Source organism: Colletotrichum fructicola, assembly GCF_000319635.2.
Source record: "Colletotrichum fructicola Nara gc5 chromosome Unknown KSG_Nara_v1_contig02, whole genome shotgun sequence".
NCBI lineage: Eukaryota > Fungi > Ascomycota > Sordariomycetes > Glomerellales > Glomerellaceae > Colletotrichum > Colletotrichum fructicola.
In genome coordinates, this window is record NW_027094052.1 from 5,255,071 (window position 1) to 5,281,559 (window position 26,489).

General features: G+C 55.6%; 4 protein-coding genes across 4 annotated transcripts; 1 reads left to right on the forward strand and 3 right to left on the reverse strand.

Annotated features, from left to right (window-relative positions):
- Positions 1 to 61: 61 nt before the first annotated feature.
- On the reverse strand, positions 62 to 1,741 carry CGGC5_v004228 (Cytochrome b2; the record flags this gene model as incomplete). The annotated part of the gene is made up of 5 exons (XM_032024812.1): positions 62 to 148; positions 204 to 277; positions 339 to 1,527; positions 1,605 to 1,663; positions 1,714 to 1,741. 5 exons carry the CDS (start codon positions 1,739 to 1,741, stop codon positions 62 to 64), a joined length of 1,437 nt encoding a protein of 478 aa, XP_031878555.1.
- Positions 1,742 to 4,925: 3,184 nt separating this feature from the next.
- Positions 4,926 to 7,218, reverse strand: Mlh1 (DNA mismatch repair protein Mlh1; the record flags this gene model as incomplete). Its single annotated transcript, XM_032024810.1, has 3 exons — positions 4,926 to 6,848; positions 6,902 to 7,081; positions 7,138 to 7,218. 3 exons carry the CDS (start codon positions 7,216 to 7,218, stop codon positions 4,926 to 4,928), a joined length of 2,184 nt encoding a protein of 727 aa, XP_031878595.1.
- A 1,003-nt stretch (positions 7,219 to 8,221) lies between these two features.
- Positions 8,222 to 8,831, forward strand: CGGC5_v004230 (uncharacterized protein; the record flags this gene model as incomplete). The annotated part of the gene is made up of 2 exons (XM_032024809.1): positions 8,222 to 8,298; positions 8,357 to 8,831. 2 exons carry the CDS (start codon positions 8,222 to 8,224, stop codon positions 8,829 to 8,831), a joined length of 552 nt encoding a protein of 183 aa, XP_031878596.1.
- Positions 8,832 to 12,815: 3,984 nt separating this feature from the next.
- On the reverse strand, positions 12,816 to 15,986 carry CGGC5_v004231 (uncharacterized protein; the record flags this gene model as incomplete). The annotated part of the gene is made up of 5 exons (XM_066151249.1): positions 12,816 to 13,788; positions 13,846 to 14,044; positions 14,760 to 14,969; positions 15,237 to 15,244; positions 15,331 to 15,986. 5 exons carry the CDS (start codon positions 15,984 to 15,986, stop codon positions 12,816 to 12,818), a joined length of 2,046 nt encoding a protein of 681 aa, XP_066009512.1.
- Between the last annotated feature and the right edge of the window lie 10,503 nt (positions 15,987 to 26,489).

Here is a 26,489-nt window from a genome sequence, read left to right on the forward strand (position 1 = left end):
TAGTCCGGTTTCTACATACAAATTACGACTACAGGTTTGAGAGTCTCCTTTCGAACATCCTTCACAGTTTAGGCCTCAATTCTCTTTCTACCTTCTCGAGGCCAGAACTTCCGCTGAATAGCTGTGCCTGTAGTCCATCTGTGTTGATCTGAGAGCCCCAGTGTTAGTGTGTTACTTTCAAACCCAATAGAAATACAACTCACATGTCTTGGATTAAGTTGATCAACACGCTCTACCCCGAGCAACCTCATTGCAGTGACTGTTTCATCTGCAAGAACTGCAGAACACCTCGTCAGTCTCTTTCATAAAAAAGGTCCTTGTTTACGAAGGGAACTCACTTTGCAATGCCCTCTCAACTCCCGCCTGACCTCCAACAGCCAAGCTATAAAGCGCGGCTCGGCCAATTCCGACACCCTTAGCCCCCAGAGCCAGAGCCTTGACAACGTCCGTTCCTCTCTTGACACCTCCGTCGATCAACACATCGATCTTGTCAAACACCTGCGGACAAAACTTGCGTATTTCCAGCAATACTTGAACCGGCGTCATCGTGGTGTCCAGCGCGCGTCCGCCGTGGTTGGAGATGATGATGCCCTTGACACTCGGGAACAGCGTAGCCGCATACGCATCTTCGTGCGTCTGGATCCCCTTCAGAACAATCGGGAGCGACGTGTGCTTGCTGAGCCACTCCAAGGTTTTCTTCCACGTCAGCCCCGACTCCGTGCCCCAAACCTGAGGCGGCGCTCCCCCCGCGACCTCGGCCATCTTGAACTGTTCGTCGGCCTCTCGTTTCCCGGGGAAGGGCGCGTCGAGGGTGAGCACGATGAACTTGATTTGCGGGATGGCGCGAATCTGAGCCAGCGTTCTCTCGGTGGCCTCAATGTCTTTCAGAACGTACAGCTGCCAGGCGAAAGTCGCGTCTGGGCCTGCTTTGACGATTGCCGAGGGAGACATTGAGGCGTTCTTGCTGATGATCTGGAGCGCCTGGAATTTTGAGCAGGCTGCTGCGATACCTGCTTCGCCCACCGGATGTGCAAGTTTTGCCATGGCGGCGGGAGACACGTAGATTGGCATGCCGACTTTGTTGCCGAGGATAGTGGTTGATAATGAGCACCGTGTGCAGTCGACAAACACGCGCGGCCTCAGGAGGATGGACCTGAAGATGGTGCTGTTTCCGATTTTCGTCACTTCGTCGTCGGTGCCGGACGCGTAGTACGAGATGGCCTTTGGGCTCAGCTTTTTCATCGCATAGTGCTCCATCTCTGATATGCTGAGAATTTGTGATACTGGGGGGACTGCTGGTTCGAGCCCCTGAGATGCGGACTCTGATGATCCATTGGAAGAGCCTTCGCTACCTGAAGTCTTCTCCATCTGTTCCGCCGTAAAACTTCCGACAATCTGGTCTTTTTTGAGATACTCATCGATGATCTCAACGGGATGGAACGAATCAAAAGCGTCAGACGCATCTTTGCCCGCGTTCTTCAGGAGAATCGCCTTGCCGCCGGGATGGACGGCGAGGAACGCGGTGATCTGCCAGAACCAAGTCAGCAATCTCATTCTTGCTGGCGCTAAAATGTCCAGAAGTGTTATTTATTCCATGTTCTCACATCATACACTTTGCCGTGCAGTGCAATCCAGCAGTCGTCAACAGTCTGGTGCTTCTGCACTGCAGCAAGTTAGCAAGGTTTCAGAATCTGAGCGATCGCGGCCACATACCCTCAGCGAGACTAAACGTCCGATCCATTATGACGAGTTACTGAATTTGAACGGTCTCCTCATGCAGACCTTTCGCCATCCCACCAACAAGACGCAGGAATAAACCACGAGGTTCTTGGTGACACGGCTTTACCCCGTGACCAACCCGGTTCGTCTATTTGCCAGAACAGCACGATTCCCCGCCGCCTCGGTCCTCCACATGGTGCAATTTCCCCAATCCCTCGCAGGGATGCTGATACGGGCTTTTAAATCCCCAACTGCCTCATCCGGATGCGGGGATGTGAGTCTCCTTACCCCAAGTGGGTCTGCTTCTCCGAATTGCACCACTGTCCAGGTGCAGGGGGTGCGTCCGGGGCCGAAGTCCTCGGCTCCTCATCGTGCCGACGACTCCCGTGTGAAGGCGACTGTGTCGTTCGAGAACGACAGGACTTTCCGATGAATCAGATGGTTTTGGCTGATATGGTTGGTGTTGAAGTTGAGATCAGTGCTTACTCCACTCTGATCTTACATGCAACACAAAGATGCGTCTCTTACAGCTTGACTTGATCATGCGATGGTCTTTCAGGCAACACTGAGAAGGTTGCTCGCTGATTCGGAAAGTCCCGACTCAGGTACTTTGATGTTTTTACCCAGAAGATATCAGTCTTGATAAGTCGGTCCAAGCACTTGACTCCAGGGGTCTTTGCTGCGCCGGCATGTCTCTTACCTATCTTGCTCCTGCAAGATTAACAAGAAGCCTGTAGCTTCAAGTCGGTTGGTCAACTTCAACAACCTTAGTACTGCGACACAACCAAGTCAAGTTAGACGCAGCCATTCCGCACATACGCGAAAGCCATGCAGTCTGCCACTCATCTGTCCCAAGGCTTCCACAGAGTGATGTTTCGAAATCTTTAGCAACATAAGCTAGTGTCAAGTTTCCCAACTGTCCTTCCTCTCAGTATCAGCCAACTCTCTCGCCTTTAGATACCACATGCGGCTTCCGCAAGGGGAAGTAACTAGTCAACGTTCACAACGGGCGAGGTGGTGTAAGGCAACCGAGACAGCTCACGCGACCGGAATGTTGCCCACTCGACTCAGCCTTGCGAGGAGTCTCGAAGGCATTCAGGGAAGGTTTTGCGGCTCAGCTGGTTTTACCGTGACTTCGACCCAATCATTTCTCTCGAGAAATGGGCTTCAAGGCATATCTTATTGGCGGCCGCTTGCCGCTTGCCGCCCACGCACGACTTGCGGCCTGATTCCGCGCCAAAAATTGGAGTGGCTCCGAGTGGCTGGTTGTACCTCCCTCGGATGCCTGTCTGCTTGGGTCCTAGGCGGGTTTGTCTTATATTCTTGATCTGGGCATTGGACGTTACTGGGGCATGGCATTTGAGTTGTCTTTGAGTTGGGCGTTGAGCCGCTCAGTCTAGAGACTACCCGCCGAGCCTAAGCCACGTATGAATGCGATGTTGTGCGAAACCCTGAAGAAATGCAAACATGAAATGGAGGGATCTATTTCCGAGACAAAATATCAGCCGCAGTCAACTTGGCAATGAGAGAAGTTATTTAGATAGTTGGGTTTCCCTCAATCTTTGCTGGCCCATGAACCCAGGTCTGCATCACTGTCTCGTTCCACTCTGGCCACTGCGCAGAACTACGTCGCGTTAAGGGGCTATCCAACGCCTCGAAACTCCAGCTCACTTGCATCACGATGGAAGAATTTGGTGGTTACCACACCACTACACATGTCAACCCCTCTGGCGACGGCATCTCTCCAGTCCCAACACCTGCACCACGAGTGCGGTTCAGAAACGCCGCATTAGCTCCCAGAGACCTTTCATTGACTTGCGGTGTCGTGCGTGATCTTTACTCGAGTAAGAGTGTACCCATCCAAAGTAAATTCTAAACATCAGCTACCAACCATCACACAGCCGCGAGCCCTTACATATGCCCATCGTCGGCTCCCTGTCAGACCTCCGGTTCGTGGTTCGGATGCGGGTCCTCCAGCAACCCAGTAACCGCATGCTACGATGGCACGGCGACTCAATGTCGGTCTGGCTCTTCGATAGGAATCGCAACTCGGTGTTGGTATGTATCACCAAGTCTCCTGCGCCCTTCTCTAGTTTGGATATGGCGTGCGATGATTGGGAATGGCCAGATGCTAATGCGGCAGGGAAATTTCCTTTTAGCACGGTGACCTATGGTGGTTATTCGCCACGATGTGTAACTTACAGCAAATGGGTGTCCTCCACATACGCGACATTGAAAGGTTGCTACAACGACGACTGGGCGGTTGGCACGTCAAGGACAGCGTTCGTAATGTCAAGTGTGGTCTCGCCGGTTCCGACACGTACTGTGACGGTTGTTGAATATGTTTCGAGGCCCTCAGACCCGACAACAACTTCTGCATCCGACTCTTCGCCATCCTCAGCCCTTGCCTCAACCACACCGGAGGCATCGTCCTCCGCTTCGAATGAGTCTCACAGCAACACCGGCGCCATCGTCGGCGGAGTCGTAGGCGGCGTCGCAGTCATTGCCCTCGCAGTGTGCGTCGTCATCTGGCTCATCGTCCGTCGAAGAAGGGGAGCCCGCACAAACGAGCCACCTGCTCCAACGAACGCACCCGAAACCAGCCAGCCTGCGATCCAGCCATATGCCACCACATCTCCGGTCCAGCAACCTACAAGTCCCGACGGCCAGGCCAAAGGCTGGAACCAACAAAACGCCCAGCAGCGACCCGTCTCGATGTCTCCTGTCCCACAGTACACCCCAGTGTCGCACTTCAGTGGTGTGAGCGGGGAAGGCGCGCGGCATGAGGCCTCGGCTGTGAACGCGAGAGGAACAGGAAATAACGCGGCTGAGCTGGGTTGATGAAATGTCATTAGGAGCGGTCTCGCTCAGCTACGAAGTTGGCGACCGCCGGGGTGTAATTCTGCATGGTCCTTACGTACGGCTTTCTGTTGCGACGGAAACGCATGCCAGGTCTCGGATGGTGGGAACTTGCACGTGTGCACAATCCAAAGGACAGAGTCAACGCAGAAGTCAATTGAGGGTACTAGTGGGATTCCAACCACGAGAAGGTTTACAGCTCCAACGCGTAGAAGTGGAAGGCGGTGTCATGTGTGACTGGGGAGTTTCAGAAAGCATGATCATTCGCAGCTCTCAAGCTCCAGGTTATATTCGTTAGTAGGTGCCAGTAGTTACACTCATCATGTCAAGCTCATCCCAAATGCGCATCAACATCGCTCAAATACGCGATACAACCCCTTTAGATCAGCAACCTCCAACACAGCCGCCTTCATCATCGATGTTGTCGCAACTAACCGCGCCTTGAAGGCTGGAAAGAAGATATGCTCGACGGCCCAACGCACGTTTCTCCGCCGCATTGCGATCTCCTCGTCCATGTTCGCCGTCTCCTCGTTGTCCTCGGCGCCTCCGATGGTTGGCGGCAGCTGCTCGGGCACGTAAAAGGTCGCAAGCTCCTTCAAAAAGAGCTCAAAGCACGGCTTCTCGTCATTCCAGTTGACGCATGGCCCAAGGCGGAGCAGGAAGCGGGGCAGCTTGACCATAGGCGGAGTGTAACCCTTGATCAAAAGGGGAATGCTGAGTAGCTCTCCCGCAGGGCTGACTTCGAGGGAAAAGTATTCGCCAATCATCTCACGCCGCTCAATAAGCTGTGCGGCGACCTTTTCGACGACCACATCCACGTCAAAGTCTTCTTCCTCTGACTCGACGTTGTTCTTCTCCATCTCGGCTCCAATACGAAGGACCTCTCGTAGGTCAAGCGGGGGAGTGAAGCGGATTGTGCCGAAGTTGCCAAAGTCGGTGAGGCCGACTTGATAGCAGTACTCGAAACAAGCGCGGCCATAGTCAATCAAGTACAGCTTCACGCCGCCCTGGATAGCTGCTAAGCGCCGCCGCTCGTCGACGACACCGACGAAAGTGTGGTTGGCAAATATTTCGGTGAGGTCATTGTGCATGTCTTCTCTGACCTCGGCACGAAGCTCTTTGACGCTAGTAAGCTTCATCTGAGCGAAAGGCTTATTCACAATCTCATACTGAATGTTTTCTGAGACGGACAACGCACTCTCACCGGCGGATGGCGGCGCTTTGGATGGTGTTGCAGCAACTGCTGCAGCAGGGAGCATGCTGGTAATTTTGCGCAAGCTTTTATCGGTACGGACGAGGTTGTTGGAGTTCCTTCGTGGCCGTTTGGAGCCTGGCGTTTGTTTGTCCGGGGTACTTGGGCTGCCTTCAGTTTCCTCCTGGTTCGATATGTGCATCAGCTGGCTACCTGGCAGCAGGCTCTGTGTCATGAAGGTGCGGCTTGTGTCCACCTCAGCGAGTTTCGACCGGATGTGTTCACAGATGGACTGGATGATGTCATCCTCGTTGAGGAAGTGCACTTCCCTTTTGGTGGGATGCACATTGACATCGACGCGGGAAGGGTTAATCTCTAGGCTGAGGTAGATGAAGGGGCGGCCTCCCTTTGGCAGAAATGTGGCGTACAACTGCTCAAGGGCCTTCTTGATGTTGCTAGAGTCCACGGACCGGTGATTGATGAAGAGGAGTAGAGTAGTCTTCTTGATGTGATAGTTGGCATTTGTTGCCCAGCCGTTCGCTTTGAAACCCCAGCGGTCTTCAGAGGTGTCAAACTCCATCAACTCGTTGGCAACGCTTGATCCATAGATCTGGCGAATGCGATCGACCTCGGTGGCAAGTGCTTGTATGGAGATGCTTGTGCCCGACTCGCCATGCTTCTTACAGGAGAAGCCCACTCCCTTACAGTGGATGGCGTAGCGGCCCACGACGTCAATGATTTTGTTGTACTCTTCGGCGGGGGATCTGAAAGCTCTTCTACGGGTCGGGACGTTGAAGAACAGGTCTTCGACACTGATCTGGGTGCCCTGGCGACCGGCGGTTGGCTTTGGGTCGGCGGGCTGACCGGGTTTTGCGGGCGCCAGCTTGCCATCGAGGTAATGAGCACGCCATGCGCAGTTGGAATCACTGGTTTTGGTGGTGACGGAGAGGTGTGCGATGTGGCTAATACTTGCTAGTGCCTCGCCTCGGAAGCCATATGTGGCGATGGAGGTGAGGTCCTCGAATGAGGTAATTTTGGAAGTGGTGTGACGCTCGCAGAGAATCTCCAGGTCGCCTTTCTGGACAGAGGTCAGAGCAAGCTTGAGGGTCAAAGATGCGGAGCTGAGCTTACTTGGATACCACAGCCGTTGTCGGTGATCTGCAGAAGTTTGAGGCCGCCCTCCTTGACAAGGACCTCTACTGAGGTGGCGCCTGCATCGACGGCATTCTCAATCAGCTCCTTCAGGGCATTGACGGGAGCGACGATGATCTCTCCAGCAGCGATTTTGTTGACGACGTTGGGGTCAAGGGCCTAGCAGCGGGGTTTAGAAAATGACACATCAAACGAGGCGCAAAAGTGCAGCTCACGCGAATGCGGCGGGGCGCACGAGACTCATCGGGATCTTCCTCCGCCTTTCGTTTCGTGCCGACAGGGGAATCGGTATCCATCACGTCGGAGATTTCCTCTCGATCTAGCGCGGGAGGTTGGGTCTTGTAGGTGCGGGCATTGAACTGAGACGGGGAGGTGTGGTGTGGTATTCTGGTGGTATTCGCGGTGGCGTCCAGTATTCGCAGCGATGGAAGTGAGGCGAGGACGGAATCCCCACGAGTGCTCCACGATTGGTAGATGGGCAATCTCCTGACTGTGTTTCCTTGCCTTGCACAAGTGCAATTACATGTCCACCTGTCTGTCGTAGGTCGGTGCAGTCGTGTCTTGCCTTCCTCGGCCACAGCTCCTGGAAGCGTGGCCGGGTGGGGCCTACGTCGCGTCTTCAGATGCGTCATCACGTGAGCAATTCCTTAATCAGCAAAACCACTTAAGGTTTGCTCCCTCAACCTGCCTGCTACTGCAGGGGCCATGCTGCCAATGCAGGCAAGAACCGGGCTACTTTCGTCCCAGCTTGACGTCCGTACGTATCCGTACTTTGTACGTCTTCCTCGCCGTGACATATGCAGCGCTCGCTCGTACGAATACCTACAAGTCTTCTATCCTTGGTCATTCCAAGCCACCGTTTGACCGACGCATCGTTGGAACCTTTGACGACGTCAGGCTTTTCCAAGACATCTCGTATCCATGACTCTGCCTCCCCCTCCGCGATTCATTCGACAGGCGCATAGTGCACCTCACAATGCTGCAGCCACAGAACTACGCCTCACACAACCAGATGCTCTTGGCCTTATGATGCAGCTCCTTGCGAGACATCTCGGTAATCCGCATTTCGCATGAAATTCGCGAACGGAGCTCTACGCCAGCAGCACGGCCTCTGGCCTCCCGAGGCTTCCTCTGAACCTGGGCTGCCGCTCATCTGATCTGCCACGGACGGCCCTCTTGTTCAAAGGTGACGGGACGCCCGCGTTGCAACACCACGACTTGCAACCTGCACTACCGAAATTGCTACAACTCTGATCACCAGTCGTCAACTAAAATACCCCCACCAGATCGTTCCTGACAATGTGCGAAGATGGCAAATCAGAAGCCACAGCAGAGGCCGGGGCGACCTCGTCTCGCGTCCACCCGCCGAGTACAAGGTGAGTCCCTGATGCAATCGGGTCCACCGCTGGGTGTCACGTCTGACAGCCGCCTTAGCGGACGCAGCGGACGGAGCTCAAGACTGCCCACGCCGGAATCTCTCCTCCAGGACCCAGACGGCCGCCGTGTTGCTCGCACTTTTCTCGCCGATAGCTTGATAGACATGCATCTGCCACCTCGAGCAAGCCCATCGTCTCCTCGACCAAGAAAGAAACGGGGCATCGACCAAGTCGTCAGTGGTAGCTTGCCTCCATCTCCAGACAAAATGTTTCTCGAGCTAGACGAGCAGCATGAAGAGGCTAAGAGGGCCAGACCTACTACCCCCGTCCCACACCGAGACCCCAAACCTGAAGAAGTCGTTGTCGAGGGCCAGGACAGCAAGAGGCAGAGAAGACTGCCTATTCGTGGCAGCAACCCTACGCCCGAGGCAGCACCGGCATCCGCAGCTCAAACGACTGACAGCGGCGGCAACGGCACGTCGAGCAGACGGCCCTACCAGTCAAGCTCGAGCCCAGAGCAGCAAAAGGGTTGAGATTGAGAAGCAAATTTCAGTTGCCGTCCACCCACCCACCCCATCTCATGATGCCATGCTTGCAGTAGCAGGACGACCTACCGTCCAACGTCCACCGGCAGTGCAACATCGCCCCTCTCTTATCAGACTCGACTAACAGGTGGTCTAACGGCAACCTTGGCCCCCAACAGGGCTGTCACCCTCGCGTGTCTGGCGGCCTGGCCTTCCTGGTGCGGGCTTCACCGTCCGCAGCAAGCCACACACTACTCCCCAACAAGACTCACCAGCGACGCAGCATCCAGAGAGACCCTCCCTCATCTCGTTCAACTCGCCAGGCGCTGAGAGACGACATGAAGCTGTTTGGGCAGGAGTATAGCGCACGTCGCTCGCTGCAGCAGGCCAGTAAACCCACGTGTGTGGTCGACGTCCAGCGGTCGGCACCGCCACCGTCCGGCGCCCCTCCCTCATTTCCCTTCCCCGGCAAACAGGCGGCCACAGGACGTGTTCGCCATGCGAGGTCCGTTTCGAAACAACCTTAACGCTCGACGCCTTTCCTGTTGGAGGTGTGACCCCCAACTGAATAACGTGCCACGGTGCCCAGTTCAGCAAGCATCGCCTCCCCCTCAGGGCATCTGGGCAGCTTAGCGTGCTGGAGTTGAACACACCAAAACGGCAGAAGCCCAGAAATAGCCAACATCATGAAGATCTCTCGGCCGCGCCTCTTTTGTTTCAGGTCATTCTTCTAGCCATATTTTTTTGTTCTTTTCTTTCTTTCTTTCCCAATCTTTTCCCCTCCTCTTCGTCTTCGTTTATTTGCTTCTTCCGCTTCGCATTCATGCTCGCTCAATCAAGACAAGACTTCGTGTTTGCCGTCGGCCCATGCCCGAATAGCAAATAGACAATTACAGACCCCTGTCGCCTCTTGCCATTTCCAGCGTCTCGCATCCACCAGCTTTCCCAATGTGTCTGTCAGCGTTTCAACTCTGGCATTCTGTCTCCGTTGCTCGGACGAATGCGAACATTACGGTGTCTCGTCTTCCCGACCTCCCCCTATCCTCCTCATTCCAAGGCGCTGCAGTCTTCTGTTCTCTGCCCATCGACGTCAATCATGAGACGGACAACCGTGGTTTGCAGGCCTCAACTACAGCTCCCTGATTCCTCATCTTTGCAACGTCAAGGGGGCACTACCGCATTCAGAAATGAGAAGCGCCCGCCCTGCATGCACAATGACCGAACGAAAACTCTTCGGGCCACAAACTGGCTGTCCGGCTCCGTCTCGGAGATTTTTCACCACCGTAAAGGGCTCATCCCCTGCAGTCTTCATCCCATCCCCCTGGCTGGTTCCTCTGGAATGCCCCACGCCCGCCGCTAAAATCCGTTTTGTTTCGTTTCGTTTCCTCGTTCGTTTTCCGCTCCTTGCTCTCGGTTGGCTCTGGGGTAATAAACAGAGGAGACCGAGGTGAGAAACGGCTTGACCTACCTACCTACGAATACTAACGGTCCCCCAACTCCCCAAGAAGACGACGTTGCTCCCCCCTACCTCCCGCACACTGTCCCCCTGAACATCGCATCTTTCTCACATTCAATCTCATCTCATCTCGCAGTCCCGCTTCATTTCACGGCTTCTTGCTTTGTTGGGCATGGCTCCCACTTCACGGCCACCCAAGCAGAGGAACGATCTGCAGACGACGCTCTTCTCGCCCAAAGAAACGGAGAATGTGCCCATCAGCTTGCGCCATAATATACTACTGTTCTGGCCCATACACAGATGCGGAACTTCAAGAATCAGCCACGACGGAGGGAACACAGAAAGAACATGGGAAACACGAAATCCGCCAGGCAACATATTGAACCAATGGCATGACCAACACATCCCAACTTCACAGAAAACATTCACGGGTCTCCGAGGGGACATTCCCGAGCAGCCAGTCAGACAGCCGTCGTCACTCAACCGTCTTTCGCTCCCAGATCGCCCCATCTGCCTCTCCTCTCGCTTCCTTCTATTAAGATCATGGATCTTGCGTAAAATGGTTCGTCGGCAAACGCGAGCGGATATCAAGGCGTGAGCCCGCTTCGAATGAGTCCAATACCAGACCCGGATTATACCATCCAATGCGGATGCAACTCTACACTAAGGGCTCGTCCAAGGGGCCACGCGAAATGACCACACACCACCCACGCCAGAGGAGGAGGGCTGGCCATGCCATGCACCACTTGCATTGGGCTGGCACGCACGTCGATGGAGTACATTAGACGCACGCATCCGCATCCGCCGGCCGCCCGGCTGGGCGCCTACTGGATGGATGAAGGGCTTTGACAGACTTGACAGCGGACTACGTGTGAGTGGCCAAAGCCTTTTCCCTCTCTCTTATGAACCAGGTGTTAAATTATCTACGGGCCTGCTCGCAGGAGAATCTTTCTCCTTTCGTCTCTCTCCTCTGCTTCTCCCTCTTATGTACCTCCACCCCCCTTGGCTCTATTACGTTCATTCCTCTCCCTCACTTTCACTTTTCCCTTCACTTTTTCCGTCTCTACGCAGCGATGTTCCCACCCTCGCCTGCATTACTCCTCCACCCTGGCCTAGCCCAGCCCAGTGCTGTGCGTATGGAGGCTACCCTTTCGAGGTAGTATGCTACATTACGGTCGCATACTTCGACGGCGAAAAGGACATCAACCTCCACCCGGGACCATGGAACATCCACGTACAGCAACAAGCTGTGGACACCGTCCGAAGTCCTCGGGATCATCAACCGGGCCTTGACGGTAGATGTTTCGCCGCATTAACCCCCCACTTCCGGTCCCCAGGGCTCCGCATTTCCCGGACCCTGAACACTGCGCAATTATTAAGGCCAACTTCAAAAAGCGCTCGCTGTCCCACCCCTCCTCTCGCCCGCCCACGGTCTGGCCGCATTAGACCCCTCCTTCGAGAATCGAACCGGAAGGACGAAGGTTTGTGGTTGTCGGACAAGGAGGATTTCAGCTGTCGCCCCAAGTGTGGCCACATTCCGGGGCTTAGATGATGATGACGCCTCCCGTCCGCGCGTCGTTCATCCACTGGACGGACTTGTTTGCCTGTCAGGCCGCATCATCAACATCGACACGGGCCCCCCAAGGAATTTTCTCTCCAGCCATTGCCAGCCAATTTGCAGCGACACCAAGCAGTATCGACCACGCGGGCCGAAACCAGGGACATGAACAGGAAGTGGTTCGACCGCCTAGGTCGGATTCCCTTTCGCCTTCGACCACCCCTCCATGGGGTTCCAGCACTCGAACGATGTGGACGACTAAGACTAGGGCCGAACAGGGGGCTTCTCTTGGACAGCAAGGAACACGCAAGACCTCGATCGGGAACAAACACGAAACATCGGACACGAGAGCAACATGCAAGACAGCCGGCAAAACGCAACGGGTGATCTCCTCTGTTCTCAACAAGGCAAACGACAAGGGGCTAGAACCCATGAGAAACAAGACAGCAACGCATGATGACCGCCCTAAAATCATTCACTACCATTTATCACCCACTGCCGGAAAACAGGACAGCAGCCGGAATATTCCTACAACTCTTTCAACATCTTTCATGCAGATAACCAAACAGCCCCCAGAGAGGTTGAAAACAAGAACGAACGCCACCGACGGATGCCACACTATCCTCCGCAAAGGATATTTGGGAAAAAGACAACAAGAGAACAGACAGTTATGTATGACGACGGCCGGGCTGAAAAAAGTGGTTGTACAGGTGGTATCTCATTTGACGGCTTGTGACCGCCGGGGAAAATGGAACGATGGTCTTGAAAGGTGAAGGAAGCGAAGCTTGGTACAAATACAAGAGACGGACGCACGACGCCCATCCCGTATGGTTTTAAAGGTGGCCAAGAGGGACCAACGAAGAGGGAACTCGACCCGGACGAGACTCGATCGACACTGCGACGGAGGGGAGGCACCGGGCCGGAAAGAAGCGAATCATTATCGACAACGAACCGCTAGGGCGGAGGAAGAAGTCATCAATCATTGCGGACGGCGCTGCTGCGGGTCCGGCTGTTCAAGCAAGCCGCCGATGTCGACACGACCGGAGGACCGCTCGTCTCTTTGCCACGATGGTTCCGGTTGAGGAGGCTGATGCGGGCCAGCGCGGATCGGAGGGAGCTGGAACGAGGGCTGCGGCGGCCGAGTGGTCGGCGGTAACTCACTGCGGGGAATCTGGTAGGATGACGGCCCGACAGCGTAGTCGGGACGGCTGGGTGAGGCCGCGTATGATGGCATGCCAGGGCTAACGCCCGGACTCAGTCCAGATGCCATGTGCGGAGGCTGTCCCGGAGACGGCCGGGGCGCAAGTGTGCTCTCGCCAAACCGAGGCCGAGAAGGCTCAAACGTCGCAGATATCGGCGTATGTTGGGCATACGTCTGTGACTGTGGGGGCGGCGGAGCCTGTTGCTGGTACGAGTACGGAATGTCTCTGGCGTGAGGTGAAGGTGAGGGATACGGATATCTGGGTGCAGCGTTCAGTAGGAGCACGATAAAGTATATCGACTCCCGCTTCGCAAGTCCCATGCGGACCGAGAACGACCGGGGCTGGCCATCGCTCGATGCGAAGACGAAGAAGTCTTGACGATCCAGTTGGAAGCGGGACAGCTCATCCGCCTCAAACCGCAACGACTCGAAGACGCGCTCCTGCTCGTGCTGGCCAAAAATGGGTGGCAGGTACACCGGATCTTTCCTAGCCCGCTCGTCCTGCATCTGCCGTTGGTGGCTCTGGACCTTTTCTCGATCCGAGGGCACGACGATGTCGAAGAGTTTTCGACCTCGAACGCTGACGATACCGACAGCATCCGAAAATGTCTGCGAAACTCGTGCAATATCCAATTCCATTGTCAAATACACGACCGGCTCAGGCGCACCCGGCGCTGCGGACAGGGGAGGTGCGTAGAGGTTCGCATCAGCCGGCGAGGCCCGTTCGAGGTATCGAGGCGCAAGGGGTTCGCTTGGTTGAGACTTTAGAACGCGATAGGACTGACTACGTCGGATGGGGTCATCGTACCCTGAGATGGGACCGCCAGAAGAGTACAGACTCAACGGCCTCCTTGCTGCAGCTGCATCCTGCGGATGCGGATATGTCGAGGGCCCGTACCGGCCCTCTCGGTCATCCCTCAAGCGTGGGCGGCCACGCTTCTTGTGTTGCACGTCGACGCAGGCGTCTTCCTTGCCGTTGCTCGTGCATCGTGAGCAGGGTCGTTGAGCTAATTGTCGCGAACACGCAAGTCAGCAAACTGAACTGAGTAAGTACTCAAAAGCAAGACGACCGCTCCATGGAGAATGATCGCTGCAAGTGCAAGACAGAAAGACGCGCATGACGTCTTCCAAACTGTCCCAGACGCGAAGCGCTTGCTCGTGCCTGTAAATCCGCGTGGCTTAGACGTTTGCGCGGACGACGTTGTCCCCATCCGCCTGCTGCGTCGCATCCGACACGTCAATGACACGCTAGCTCAACCCACTTGGATCATCCCGCGAACCACAGCAGACACAGCAGCGATCGGCTGGCGGAATCCACCCAAAAGAACTCCTGCTCAAGGGGAATCTCCTCCGCTTCTGTTTCAGACGTGGCGCACGCGATAGCGTTCGATAGCAACCACACCAAAAACCTGCCGCCTTGCGATTGGCGAGTTCACCCAGATCCCAACCGTAATCAAGATTCGAGGGTTCGAGGGTCGCTCCCGGGGGGCCCGGTTTGTGACCCGCCAGTCTCCCAGCTGGCCGGGCCGAACTGCCGGCCGGGCGGCGCATCAGGAACCAAAAGCCTAGCCACCGTGGCCAGTCAGTCGGTTGCCAAATTCCTTGGCTGTTCGCTGCTGACGGTGCTGCTTGCTTGAGATGGGAGCTGAAGATAACCCGTCAAGGCGCTGATGCTGGCAGGTATGACGCCGACGACAAACGTTCCTCGTTCGTCCTAGAAACCCAAAACCACGGACACGCCGTGGACCAGACCAGACCAGACAACCTTCACGTTGACGGCGGCGCCATCCCATTGCCATGCAACCACCATCTCAACTTCCGTCCGAGTTTCTGCGAATGATCCGCCCGAACGGGATCGTCTTCCCCTCAGGATCAGTCTCAGGTCCGGGGGTTGATCCCTGCTCCGCGTCGAGTGTCGCACGCTCCGGCCAGCTGCTAGGTTAATGCCGCGTCTAAAATGACACCTGCAATCTCAACGACCGGTAATGATGTCAATTATCCTTCCCCCGGAGGAACCAAGAAGAGTGTGAGTCCCCTCCCAGCCGCATGCACGCACCCACACACGCGGGTCACGGTGCCGTGCCCTTGCAGCGGTTCCCATTGGTATCGCATATCTATCCCAAAACAAGAAGAGAATGAAGATGCGAAAATAGCAAAACGAGAACGAAGGAAAAATTAGTGCCCGCGGGCCGTACATACCGTCACATCTAAGAAATGTTAGCGTCACCGTATCAAGACAATACCGGCCCGTTTCAGCGCCGTTGTGCGGGGGGGAGGAATAAGATCGCCTTACCGAAGATGGGCTCTCTTACATGGCACGCAGGCTGATGCCACATGGCCCTTTGTCTTTCGTTGCGTCTTGGGAGACGTGTAGGGAGTATTCTCCTGGGGAGGCTGCTGCGGCATCGGTGCCGGGTAGTGTTGGTGTTGGGACGGAGGCGGCGGAGGGCCGGGCATTTGCATATACGGCGGCGGCCGTTGTTGCAATGCCTGGCTTGCCATGTGGGCGTATCCGGATGGCGGATTTCGCAAGTGGTCGTCAGGGCGGGGGTAGGAGTAGGCCATTCTGTCTGGCTGCTCGGTATGATAAGGTCGTGCTGGAGGCGGCGGGAGAGTCTGCGGCGGGGGATGTCCTCGGATGTCGCCCTGCTGTGTAGTCGGTGGTGGTGGCGGTCCTCCCCTGTAGGCATCTTGCGGGTTGATGGACGGATAGCTGCCATGCGGTTGTTGCCCTCGGTCACCAACCTCTTGGTTTGCTTTGGGCGGGAGTGGAGGAGACCCTGACATGGGCGGAGAAGGGTAGTCTCTGGGTTGAGCAGGAGTTTCGAACTCTGCTCTTGGAGGAGTTGCCCAAGTCAGGTCGAGGGCGAATCGCGCCAGATCGGATATGCCTCGGCGCTGGCCGAGCGAGTTAGACGACGTATCGCAATCGCTGCTGGTGGCTTGCATGGATGTTGTGATGCCGGCTTGAGCGAGCGTCCAGGTCGAGAGGCTCTCCGCGTCTTGTTCCAGACGACGGCCCGTTTCCCCAGACTCTTTCAAGACAAGACCGGTTCTCTTGCCCAACGTTTCCAATCTTTTGCCTCCCGTGAAGTCGATATCTCCAAACAGGTAATCCGCGAGAATTGCTGATTAGTCCAGATGCTACTGCTTGCCCTTCAATGCGTCGGAAGACAGTGTAGCTGCTGCTGTTATGCGCTTTGGCGTTCGGTGTGGTTGGCCCCGTTGTGTTCGGTTCAACTCGGCAACGAAGATGCACAGATGGCCGGTGGCTTTGGAGAAGCGATCTGTCTGCGGATAGGGTTTCCAAGAAGTCTCTGCCTTTCCAAATAAGATCGACGGCCCCAAGGTCGGTTCGTGATTCTCAGAATCAAAGGTGGCAAGCTCAAGAGGGCTTAAAAAGGGTGCTGATGAGACCCGTGTGTGCGAGGCGCGCGAGAAGGTTAGGCCACGGAGAGGATGCCGAATCGACGGGTCCAGAGAACGACAGGCGAGCGATGGAGGGATGCAGCTGCTAGCTACTGCGGTGAGACGACGACGACGACGATGCTGCAGAGTGATACTCGCACAACAATGCTTCGGGCTCCAATGAAGCTACCATGCGGTGGTGATGGTGGTTCGTCGAGAAAGATGGGTGTTGCGGGCGGCTGCAGGATGTACCACGGCGGAACCTCAGGCACGGGATGCGGAGGCAGTGGTAGGTGAATATACTTGGGACCGGCGGCCAAGTGTCAGTCAGTTCAGTCGTCGATGGTGGGAAGTTGGATGGATTGGTTGATGAGAGAGAAAGAGAGCGTGAGAGAGAGAGAGAGAGAGAAGGCAGGTGTAGAAAAGGGAGAGGGAAGAGACAAATTAAGTCTGTCCCGCTCCGAGATCTGAATTTGTCTCTCTTTTCTCGGTGGCCGGAGTGAAGAGTGAGCGTTATTTGTCGAGGGCTGGATGTTGGAGAAGGGGCCCCGTAGACTTTTTTTTTGGGAGCAGTCGATCGGTGGCTCCCGGTCGGTTTTTGTGCGACTGGAGACAGGCGTGCTGGGCCTGGGAAGGGGGGCAATTGAGATGAAGCTAGGGTGGTTCAGGGTTGATCTGGACGAGGGACAGGTAGCTCAGGGAACACCCTGGTCCACGTCTTTAGAGTGGCTGCTAATCAAGGGTAGAGGGCTATGCCATCACGATCCCCTGCCTGACGACAATTCTCCGCGCGTCTGTGTGTGTGAGAGCCAGAGAACAGCGAGGAGTGGTGTAAGGTGTAAGTAAGGGTGTGTGGTTTGTGAACCGTGGCCTGGTCTGGTCGGCTCGACAGGACCAGGACTAGCCCGCGGTCTGTGGGCGGAGAGACAGCGGGTGGTAGTGTGAGTGGGAGCTCGAGCTGACCAGCCCGTGCCTATGTAGTTAGATGGAGAGCAGCAGGCGTAGTCGCAATAGCCTGCAGCCCGATGGACGATGGTCAATCTGCAGATATCTGTCTGGTGGGAGGACGAGGGAGAGGCGCGGAGCGACAGACAGAGAGGCGTGTTCAACGCGGTCGTGGTAGGCGGTAGCGATGGTAGCGCTAGGTCTGAGTGTCCCTGGGTGAGATTAACCAGGCACGTATGAAGCCACAACGTAATAAGACAGTGGGGGAGACAAGAGTCAGTGAACGGGAGGGAAGTACATCATCAACGGGCAAGGTACGGGCTTGATGGAATAAGTAAAGTAAAGTAGGTAAGGTACGGTACATAGGTAGGTAGGTTAGGTTGGGTTAGGTAGGTGGACGGGACGGAACCGCGGCCGTGGTGGCCAAGAAGCCAATCGCCAAAGACAACAGCGGGCAGAAAAATAAAATAAGGAAATCATAAAGACAGCTTCCTCCCCGTCTCCCCCTTTGGATGTGGTGGTGGTGGTGGTGGTGGTGGTGTATGTGCGTGCGTGTGTATGTGTGTGTGTGTGTGTATGTGTGCCTGTCTGTCTGTACCTGTGCCTGCATGTACAGTAAGTGGTTGCGACTTGCGAGCGAGCGAGAGAGCTCCCAGCAGCAGCAGCAATGTGCAGCGTGCAGCGCTCCAAATTTGATTGGGGAGGCGAAGGAGGGATGGTTCAGGTGGGAGTGGGCAGGGAGGGGTGCACGTTGTCTCGCATGTCGGAGCCGGTAGCAGATGGCAGATGGCTGTATGGGTATGTGTGTATGTACTGCGTCTGAGTAGTGCGTAGTGAGTATACATGTAGCCGGGAGCCAGGAAGAGGGAAAGCCAGACTCGCTGGTGGATGGATGGGAAAAGGACATCGCACACTGCAGAGTACTCCTGCACGGCGCCTGGGGTGAAATGGGATGGATGGGATGGGATGCAGTGGGATGGGATAGGATGGATTGAAGGATGGATGAATGATGAGTGAATGGATGACAGGCCAACACCTAGGGGTGCTACTCTGCATCGCCGCAGGCTCGCTGTACGGTGAGGAGTTGCCCGTTGAGTGAAAGGCAGCTAAGGTAGATACAGTTACGCATGCGCTAGAAAAGGCCAGAGAGAGAGGCCGGGCCAGGATCGATACAAGCAGCCGGAGTGAGTGGAGGGCCTGCGAAATTGATATGATGGAATCGTGGCAGAGAGTCCACGGTACGAAGAGTGTGTTAAATTGGGGGCTTGGGTGGGGGTTTGAATTTTTTCCCCCTCTTCTCCTTCCTGGCTTCCTCTCCTGGACACGAAAGGAGACGGGAAAGTTGTGCTCGAAAAACGACGAAGGTGTCTTGTTCAAAGGTGGCAGCCGCGGCATCTTGTCTTCCAATTTGAATTTGGTGATGGATGACAGTGCCGGACTCGATAGGCTCGAATAAGTCAGAATCGGTTGGCAGCTGTCATCGAGGTGTTCCTGGAGCTCAGAGCGTCTTAGCAGGCGAGGTAAGACAGCCAGAAAGCGGTACGTAGCTGCACAAAGCATGGCAAGCGTGGCGGCCAAGCTCCAGCCAACAGGGAGGGCACGCAGAAATGATGGTGTGCCGCCGCCGCCGCAGCACAGTATGCCTGCCACGGGTGTCGCTCTTGTTGCTGCTCGTGGTAATTATGGGTGGTGGGGACTCCTGGCCGTGGCCGTGGTCGTCCAGGGTCCAGGGAGGAGGGGGGGAGAGAAGCAGATGAGCGGACGTGGGTGCGTGGAACGAGGGGCCACGGGGGACATGGGGGGGAAGAAAGGAAAAGGGAAGCAGAGAGGGGGGCGTGAATGAATCATGACTGATTGGGGTCGAAAGAAGGTTGTGGGATGTGTGGAGAGGCGAGCGGAGGGATCGACCTGCGAGCGCAACAGAGAGATGAGATGACGGGTTTGAGATGGTGGCATTGGATGAAAAGGAACCGAACACTGTCATTAATCGCCAAGCCGGTATGCGGTCTGCGGTCTGCGAATACGCAGGAGGCGGGAGTCGAGGGCCTTTCGCCGTCCGATTCTTGGAATGCAGATGGAGATGGAGATGGAGATGGGATCAGGCCAGGTAAGGTAGGATGAGAGATGGAAATGGGATCAGAATAGAATGGAACATGAGGCAAGGGGCCCGTATGCGTACGTACCTTCGACGGATGCTCGAGGGTAGGCAAGGTGGGTACGAATAGGGCCAGATAGGTACGGATAGCTTTCTTTGGGCAGGCAAGGAAGCCGCGCGCAGGTAAGGAAGCGTCCAGTGTGTGTTGTGTGTACATCTGTACATCCAGTATCCGTACTGCAACACTCGTCGAGGTGAGGCAGGCAAGGTCGGTATCCATGGGCGCTATCCGCTCATTGGTTTCCATCTCCGGAGGCCCTGCCCAACGTTGCAGGGCAAGGAGGCTTACACTGCCGTACCTAGCTGCTCGGTAAGGTAGGTAAGGGAAGCGATGCTGGGCATTGGTCAAGTCCCTACGGAAGAGTACGCCGTAGGTATTCGCAGCATGCTGGGTGCAGGCTCGCCTGGTCTGGAGCCGCAGAGATCCGCCGCCCACGCCGTCCGCCGCTGCCGTTTTGCAATCCTCCCATGCCTTGTCTTGGACTGACGTGCCTGGCTCTGTAGGGTTCGGTGGCTCTGTGCGGACATGCGTGTATTTGTCTCGGATGTCTTCTGAGATTTCGATGCACCACGAGACAGTGATGCACGGTTAAGGTAGACCGGGAAGAGAGGGGGTGTCTTAGGGAGGGAAATGGTGGTACGGGACCTCGAGAGAGGCAAGCGGCACGTTGCGCCCTAGCGCGTGGCCGGGACATGTAATTGTGGGCGCCGATATGGATGACATGCCGACGAGCATGCCAGGCCGAGGCCGGGCGTCGTCGGTACGGGCGGGTGCGAGATGCCTTGATATCGTCCTATCGCGCCTGTCTTGCTTCACGACGATAGGAGCCAGTTGCAGCTCAACTTGACGCATAGTTGGTTGGGCCTGTCAGCATTCGTGCCTGCGTCGAGTTGAGCTGAACAGTCCGCAGTACGAAGTGCAATGTGCCACACCTGGGCGAGAGACACATGCAGCAGCGCTGCTGTGTTGCTCCTGTAAAGCGAGGAAAGCCTGTCATGGCGATGGAGATTGAGTGGTTGCAACCCAAAGCGAACTCGGGCTCCTCGTTCTCGGTATGAACGCATCCCGAAAAGGAGAAGTCCCTCTGCGTCGTAACGTGCTGTGCCATTGTGTCGGTTCTGGATCACAACTGTGACTGGGCGGTTGACGAAGGCGCAGATGAAGGCACTGAAGAAAACCAGCATGTGCCTGGCTGCCCTGGCATGCTTCAGCCGCTATCCATGGATGGCCCGTCCTGTGCCTGGTCACCGGCCAAGATGAAGTTTAGCTAACGAGCGGTAGCCACTTACCAACCCGTGGCTGACGGGCTGGCCGGGCGGGCAAGGCGAGCAAACGAACGGGAAGAGGGGGGCTGAGATGGGATGAGAAAATGGAGACGGACACGGAGACGGAAATGGAGCTAGGGCTGTAGCTGGAGCTGGAAATGGAGCTTGTCGCCCTGGAACAGGATCTGGACCTGAACCCAGACATGTAGATGGGGAGAGTACCTACATAGCGCAATCCGTAGAGACGAGGGACGGAAGGAAGGAGGAGACGAGTGGACAGCATGGACCAGGGTCAGCGGCCGTTGGCGAAGGCCCTTGAAGAGTCCGCCGTCGCTGTCCCCGTCGCTCCATGGCTATTGCCGCCATTACGCTGACGTCTCCAGCAACCTGGCTGTGGCTGACTTTGACTTGACGACTTGCAGGCTCTATGTGCGAGCGTGGGTGGTATTGTGGGCTTGAGGATGGCTGTGGCTATCCGTGGCCTCGGTCATGGAGAATTGCGGGTGAAGGACGTGCACTTGAGACGGAGATTGACAAAGGCGCCGGCGCCTATTAGTCGTGTCGAAGCTTCTTCTCGTTGTAAGATAGGGCCGTTGAATACCAACGCCTAGCTCAATGACTAGGGCGCGGGCGGTAGAGACAACCACTTCCTTGCCTTTGTCGACCAGGCACTAAGTGGGCGGAGGCCTAGCCAGGTGGTTGAGAATCAGAGAAATACTTCTTTAGGTAGGTAAGGTACGCCGCTCTTAGGTAGGACATTTCGCAGCAGTGAGACAAAAAAGTACACAGGGACACCCGTGCTTCCTTTTCTTGACTTTTTCTTTTCTTTCCGCGTACGAATATTCGCACCAAGACTCTCCTTAGACTCCGAGACTGAGATCCGCATCACCATCTGCCATCTTCCAAGGGCCGAATCCCGGAGAATGTTCCGAGAGGACGTAATGTAGGCGATACAAACCAATCAAGCTTAGGTAAGGGATCGTCAAGCCTCGGCTGATCATTCTGGTGCTATCCGTATTTTTTTGGCGGGAATTGTGGCATCCGTGTCGGTTCATTGAGATTGAAGCCAAGGACACGGCGGAGGAGGAAACGCAGATCCTGATGCCGGTTCTTCCACCAGACCGGTCAGAGATTGGTGGTGGCGGCGGCGGTGGGTGAGGTGGAATTGAAAGGTGAAGGTTATCCACGATTCCTTGACATGACCTCCCCTAACCCAAGGCGCCACCACTTTGCATTTGGCACCTGGCCAGACGAGTGCCATTTTCCGTCCAAAATGCAGTGCAAGCAGGCATGTCAAGGACACCCGTGTTCCAGATGCAAGGGAAAGAAAAGAAGCGTGACGCGTGATGCGGTACGTACCCGTCATCTCAATGTTCTCCGTCGGGGAGGATGGGATGACCAAGGTAAGGCGTTCAATCAGTCCTGGGAGCTACCGGCGTAGTCGTCCAGTCTCGAGGTATCTGCAGTCTTTTGGCTCGCCCTCTTGACATTCTCCTTCCTTGGCTCTCCTAGGCTTGCCTCCTTTGCCAGGTTCTGGCCGTTTCCGTGCGTGCGTTGGCGGTTCAAACAGGGTCTCATCCGTTCAGATGGGGTGCTTTCCCGTCCATGGATGCCAGTATTAGTAAAGACTCCGGTTCGACAAAGGATCCGCCTCAACGGCCGATTGGCTTCCTTGCTGCAGCGATGGGGTAGCCCAGTCTCCTTCTGGTAAGTCCCCGGGCACCTTCATCATGGCCCCAGGCCATCACCATCACTACCGCCTTTTCTCTCCGGCGTCAGGTATCCGCAAGACACCGGCTTTGGTTACTTGGATCATTCTCTAAAGCATCTCGCCCAACAAAGACGTGACAGGCTTCCTTCCTGCCGTAGTGCTGGCGTGGCGCTCGACTCTGAATCTTTCACCAACGTGCCGTCGGCTTGAAGCAATTATCAACAACGGTCTCCATGTTTGGTCTTCGGGTTCGTCTCTGAAGTTCAACGGCCGCAATCGAGGCTGAGCTACAGTCCGAACGAGATTTTGTGACGTTTGGTTGGGTTGACTGAAACCGGAAGAGTCTGGTTCGAGGTCTCGGTCGAGAGAGCAGAGCTGTTGCGGCTGTTATTGAACCTGTTGCACCCAAAATGCTGGCTTTGGGCCTTGGTCGATTCGGGCTAAACCACCTGCATCAGTGTCGGCGTTTCTCTTCGTTGTATGCCCGTTGCAACTTGCAAGCAATATGCTGACCACAGCAAGACCTGCCCAACAATTCCGTCGCTCCTCTTCTGGTGCGCATGAAAATTCAAATGGCTGCCGCCGTCTCTTTCCTTGCGAGGTCCATTTGTCGTCTCCAATCAAGAGCACTCTCGCATAGGTACCTGCGCGGGAGCTAAGACGTCAACCCCCGCCAGCGCTCAACGGTCATGAATCGCACCATTTCCCTCTCAGTTGAGCCGTCCGCATCAGATAGGTAGGCTGGCCCCGGCTATTCATCCGCCAACACAGTAGAATCGTTCCGAGATTTTTTACGTCAAGGGTTTGGACTCGCCAACCGCGGTCACCAAACCGCCGTGAAGGCGGGTTGAAAAGAGCAGATGGGAGAAGAAAAAAGTTGTCTCCACCCCGGTCGACTCCAATATCTTCCAGTACCAGCGACCTGACGGCAAGGTGCTGAATATGCAACTCCAATCTCCAGCCATCCATCCATTTGCCTTAGTGCTGGCCCAAGTATTGCGCCGCGCCCCACGTCATGCGGGAACGGCCCAACTCGGGCTGGCACAGCTTGGGCTGGGAGGCCAGATACGTACCAGGCACCGAGGTCGATGCCATCGCCAGCCAGTGCTTTCGACAGATACGGATACACTTGGATGGTCGAAATTGGGCCTGGGTGTCCGGTGCCTGTAGCGCTGCAGTGCGTACAGAGGGGTGTGTGTGGTGTGGTCTCTTCCTCACGCATTCCCCTCACCACTAATTTGTTCCCCCAATTCACGGATGGCAGGGCCAGGGCCAGCTGCGACCTTCACGTGGCTTTGCTCGGTGACCCTTCGTGGCTCTGCTGTTATTGCTTCTGCTTTTGATGATGCTCCCGCAGTACTTGCCCCATCATCTTCCGGTCTCCATTGTTCGCTTCTTCGCAGACTGTTTTCTTCTAGGGGAAAACCATCTTGGTTGTCAAATCATTCCTTTCGGTTGTCGACAGAAGATGATGCAGGATTTGACCAGTCGTAAATGTCAGAGGAACGTTATCTACGCAACTGTGCCATGCTGCGGAGTATGTAATTAAAAAGTGCCGGCATCGCGAAAGTATTGCGATGGAGCTGCCCAGCTAAAGCTGTCCGCATAATACACTCGACCGCGTGAAGTCTTGAATTGGAAGGATGATGTCGACAGGGGTTAGTTAATCGAGTACCGGCTCTCCTCATGCAAGAGACCTCACCACCATCTTTGGGGTGAGACGAAGCGTCCATGCGGCGGCAGCAGGCATGCAGGTTGTTCACGTCATGGCCGCACCCGTCTTCTCGTTCGTCCCGTTTTTACAACCGCCATTGGATCATTGGATCCCACCCACGCCCGCTCTGTAGTATCTGCGTGTATGCCCAGGATTCGGTGAGCTCAGGCACCATTGACAGTCATATCAGCGAACTGAGCATGATTCTTCGTTCGCCGTCACTGCCCCTCTCTCTAACTTGCAAGCGCTCGTGTCTAGGCCCAGGGTTGAATACCCCGCCAGCAAAACGACAGCCGATATCCCCAGATCTGCCTCCAGATGAGAGACTTATGAGCATGCAGTGGGACGCTGCGATTGAGTTCGCGGCAAGCCGAGTGCGTTGGAGGCGTGACGTTACCATGGTCATTGGATGCACCGCTCAAGCCATGGTTCATCGAAAAGACGCGAAGCGGAAGGCCTTTCCGTGGGTTCCAGATCATCGAGAATGTTAAGCCTTCCGAGGTACGAAAACCGATAAGAACCAACCGCATTTTTTTGGTCCTGTCGGATTTAGAGTTTCATTCCGTAGGGCTTTATTGTCAATAATATGATCGACTTAATTCCCTCTTCAAGCTCGTTGCGCACCCCGCAGCTGTCGTGCAAGTCGTCTAAGAGTCCATGACCGTCATGCAGCACTATTACCCCGAGATTCTGCTATGCCACATGCCTGGAAAGCTGTTCGTCTGTCTTCATAGACTTCGTCGTTCATCCGAAAGCCACATGCCCGCCCACGCCTTTAGGCATGTACGGCACCATCTTGTTGTTCTGTCCACTTAGGCCGTTGGCATGTACATACTCAGTATTTGCAAGGTCCACCCTTGATTGTAGACGTGATTATAACGCGTCCCACAAACGATCGTGGCTGTTGTCTCGCTGCGAAATGAGCTCCAGGTAGCCCGTTAAGATTGTCTTCGTCAACGTCCTGTCCGTCCTGTCGACATGGTCGGAAGCCGGGAAGCCTAACGACAGGGTTCTTTGCTGGGTGCCACGCTGACGACCATGCCGATGTGGGGCACACCAAAGCCACTCGGTATCGAGCCAGACTATGAAGTTGCCCGTGTGGGATTAGCTTCGCCGTGACAAGATGCAGATGCCAGCGGTCGTCACGTCACCTTAGTGAGTCTCTGTCCCTGGTTTTGCACGCCTATGCGCGGCTCTGGAACCCATTTCGAAGAGTCGTGTCCCAGCCACAAGAGTGCGTGTCTGCATTGATGGTGTTCTCGGTCTACTCTCCAAGTAGATTATGCACTGGAGAGGTGCTAGAGTAAAGCAGACACCAGCCGGCCCCAGTATCGATCTGCAACTGCTCGGCTGACTTTTGGGCTCCGCGCAGGTTTTCGTCCGCTGGCCTGGACCCAGTCGTCCGCGCCGTCAACAAGTAGGCAGCGCCACAGAAGGTCTTTTCCACCCCGGCCCCGGCAGAGGTGGTCTCTCCAAAGCTCAATGTGGACACTGCTGGACTTTCGTCTGATCATGCCCTGTCCAGATCCCTGGTTCCATCCACCTGCAGCCACGTAGTAGATCATCAGGTCCAGCTTTCCAGGAACGATAAATTGCGTCGCTCGGCTTGTGCCGTTACAACAGGCACGACCAGATGACTTCAAGCGATGAAAGCCAACGACGTCGCGCATTTTTTGATCCTTCGCTTGCTAGAAACCGAGGCTTCTGACGGTTTGCCTTTTACCGGGACCTGTTAATGCTCAATCGCCCGAAGATCTGCTGCACCTGCTCGTCTGAAGTCCCCATGTAATGTTTGATCTTCTGCGGTTCCCCCGTGCCCTCACGCATGTAGTCAAAATCGTCCGAGGAGGGAGAACCTTATTCGATGTGTTCTCATGGCACGCAGGACTCTCGGCAATGCTTCGAATTTGACGTGGCACATCAGTTTTGACTTGTCGCAGGTTCCCGAGAGCTTGGTACTCGTCTGCATCACTCTCAAACAGCCCCTCCGTGCTGGGTTTGCGAAGTAAGGGGTTATGAGATGCCCACGAACAGGTCGAAGGATAGACCGTAGACGGTTTGGCTCGCACATTGGGCGAAGTTGCCGTATCGTATCAAGTTCGTGTCGATGTATGTCTCAGAATACTCCCCGCGACAGCTGTCACTGCGATAATCCATTGCCTCTGGTCAATGCGGCCAGGTTTCTTCCCAGACATTCTGACGCATATTTCGTCTGACCTCAGCACGTCAACGTCGCGATCCACATGAGCCTGG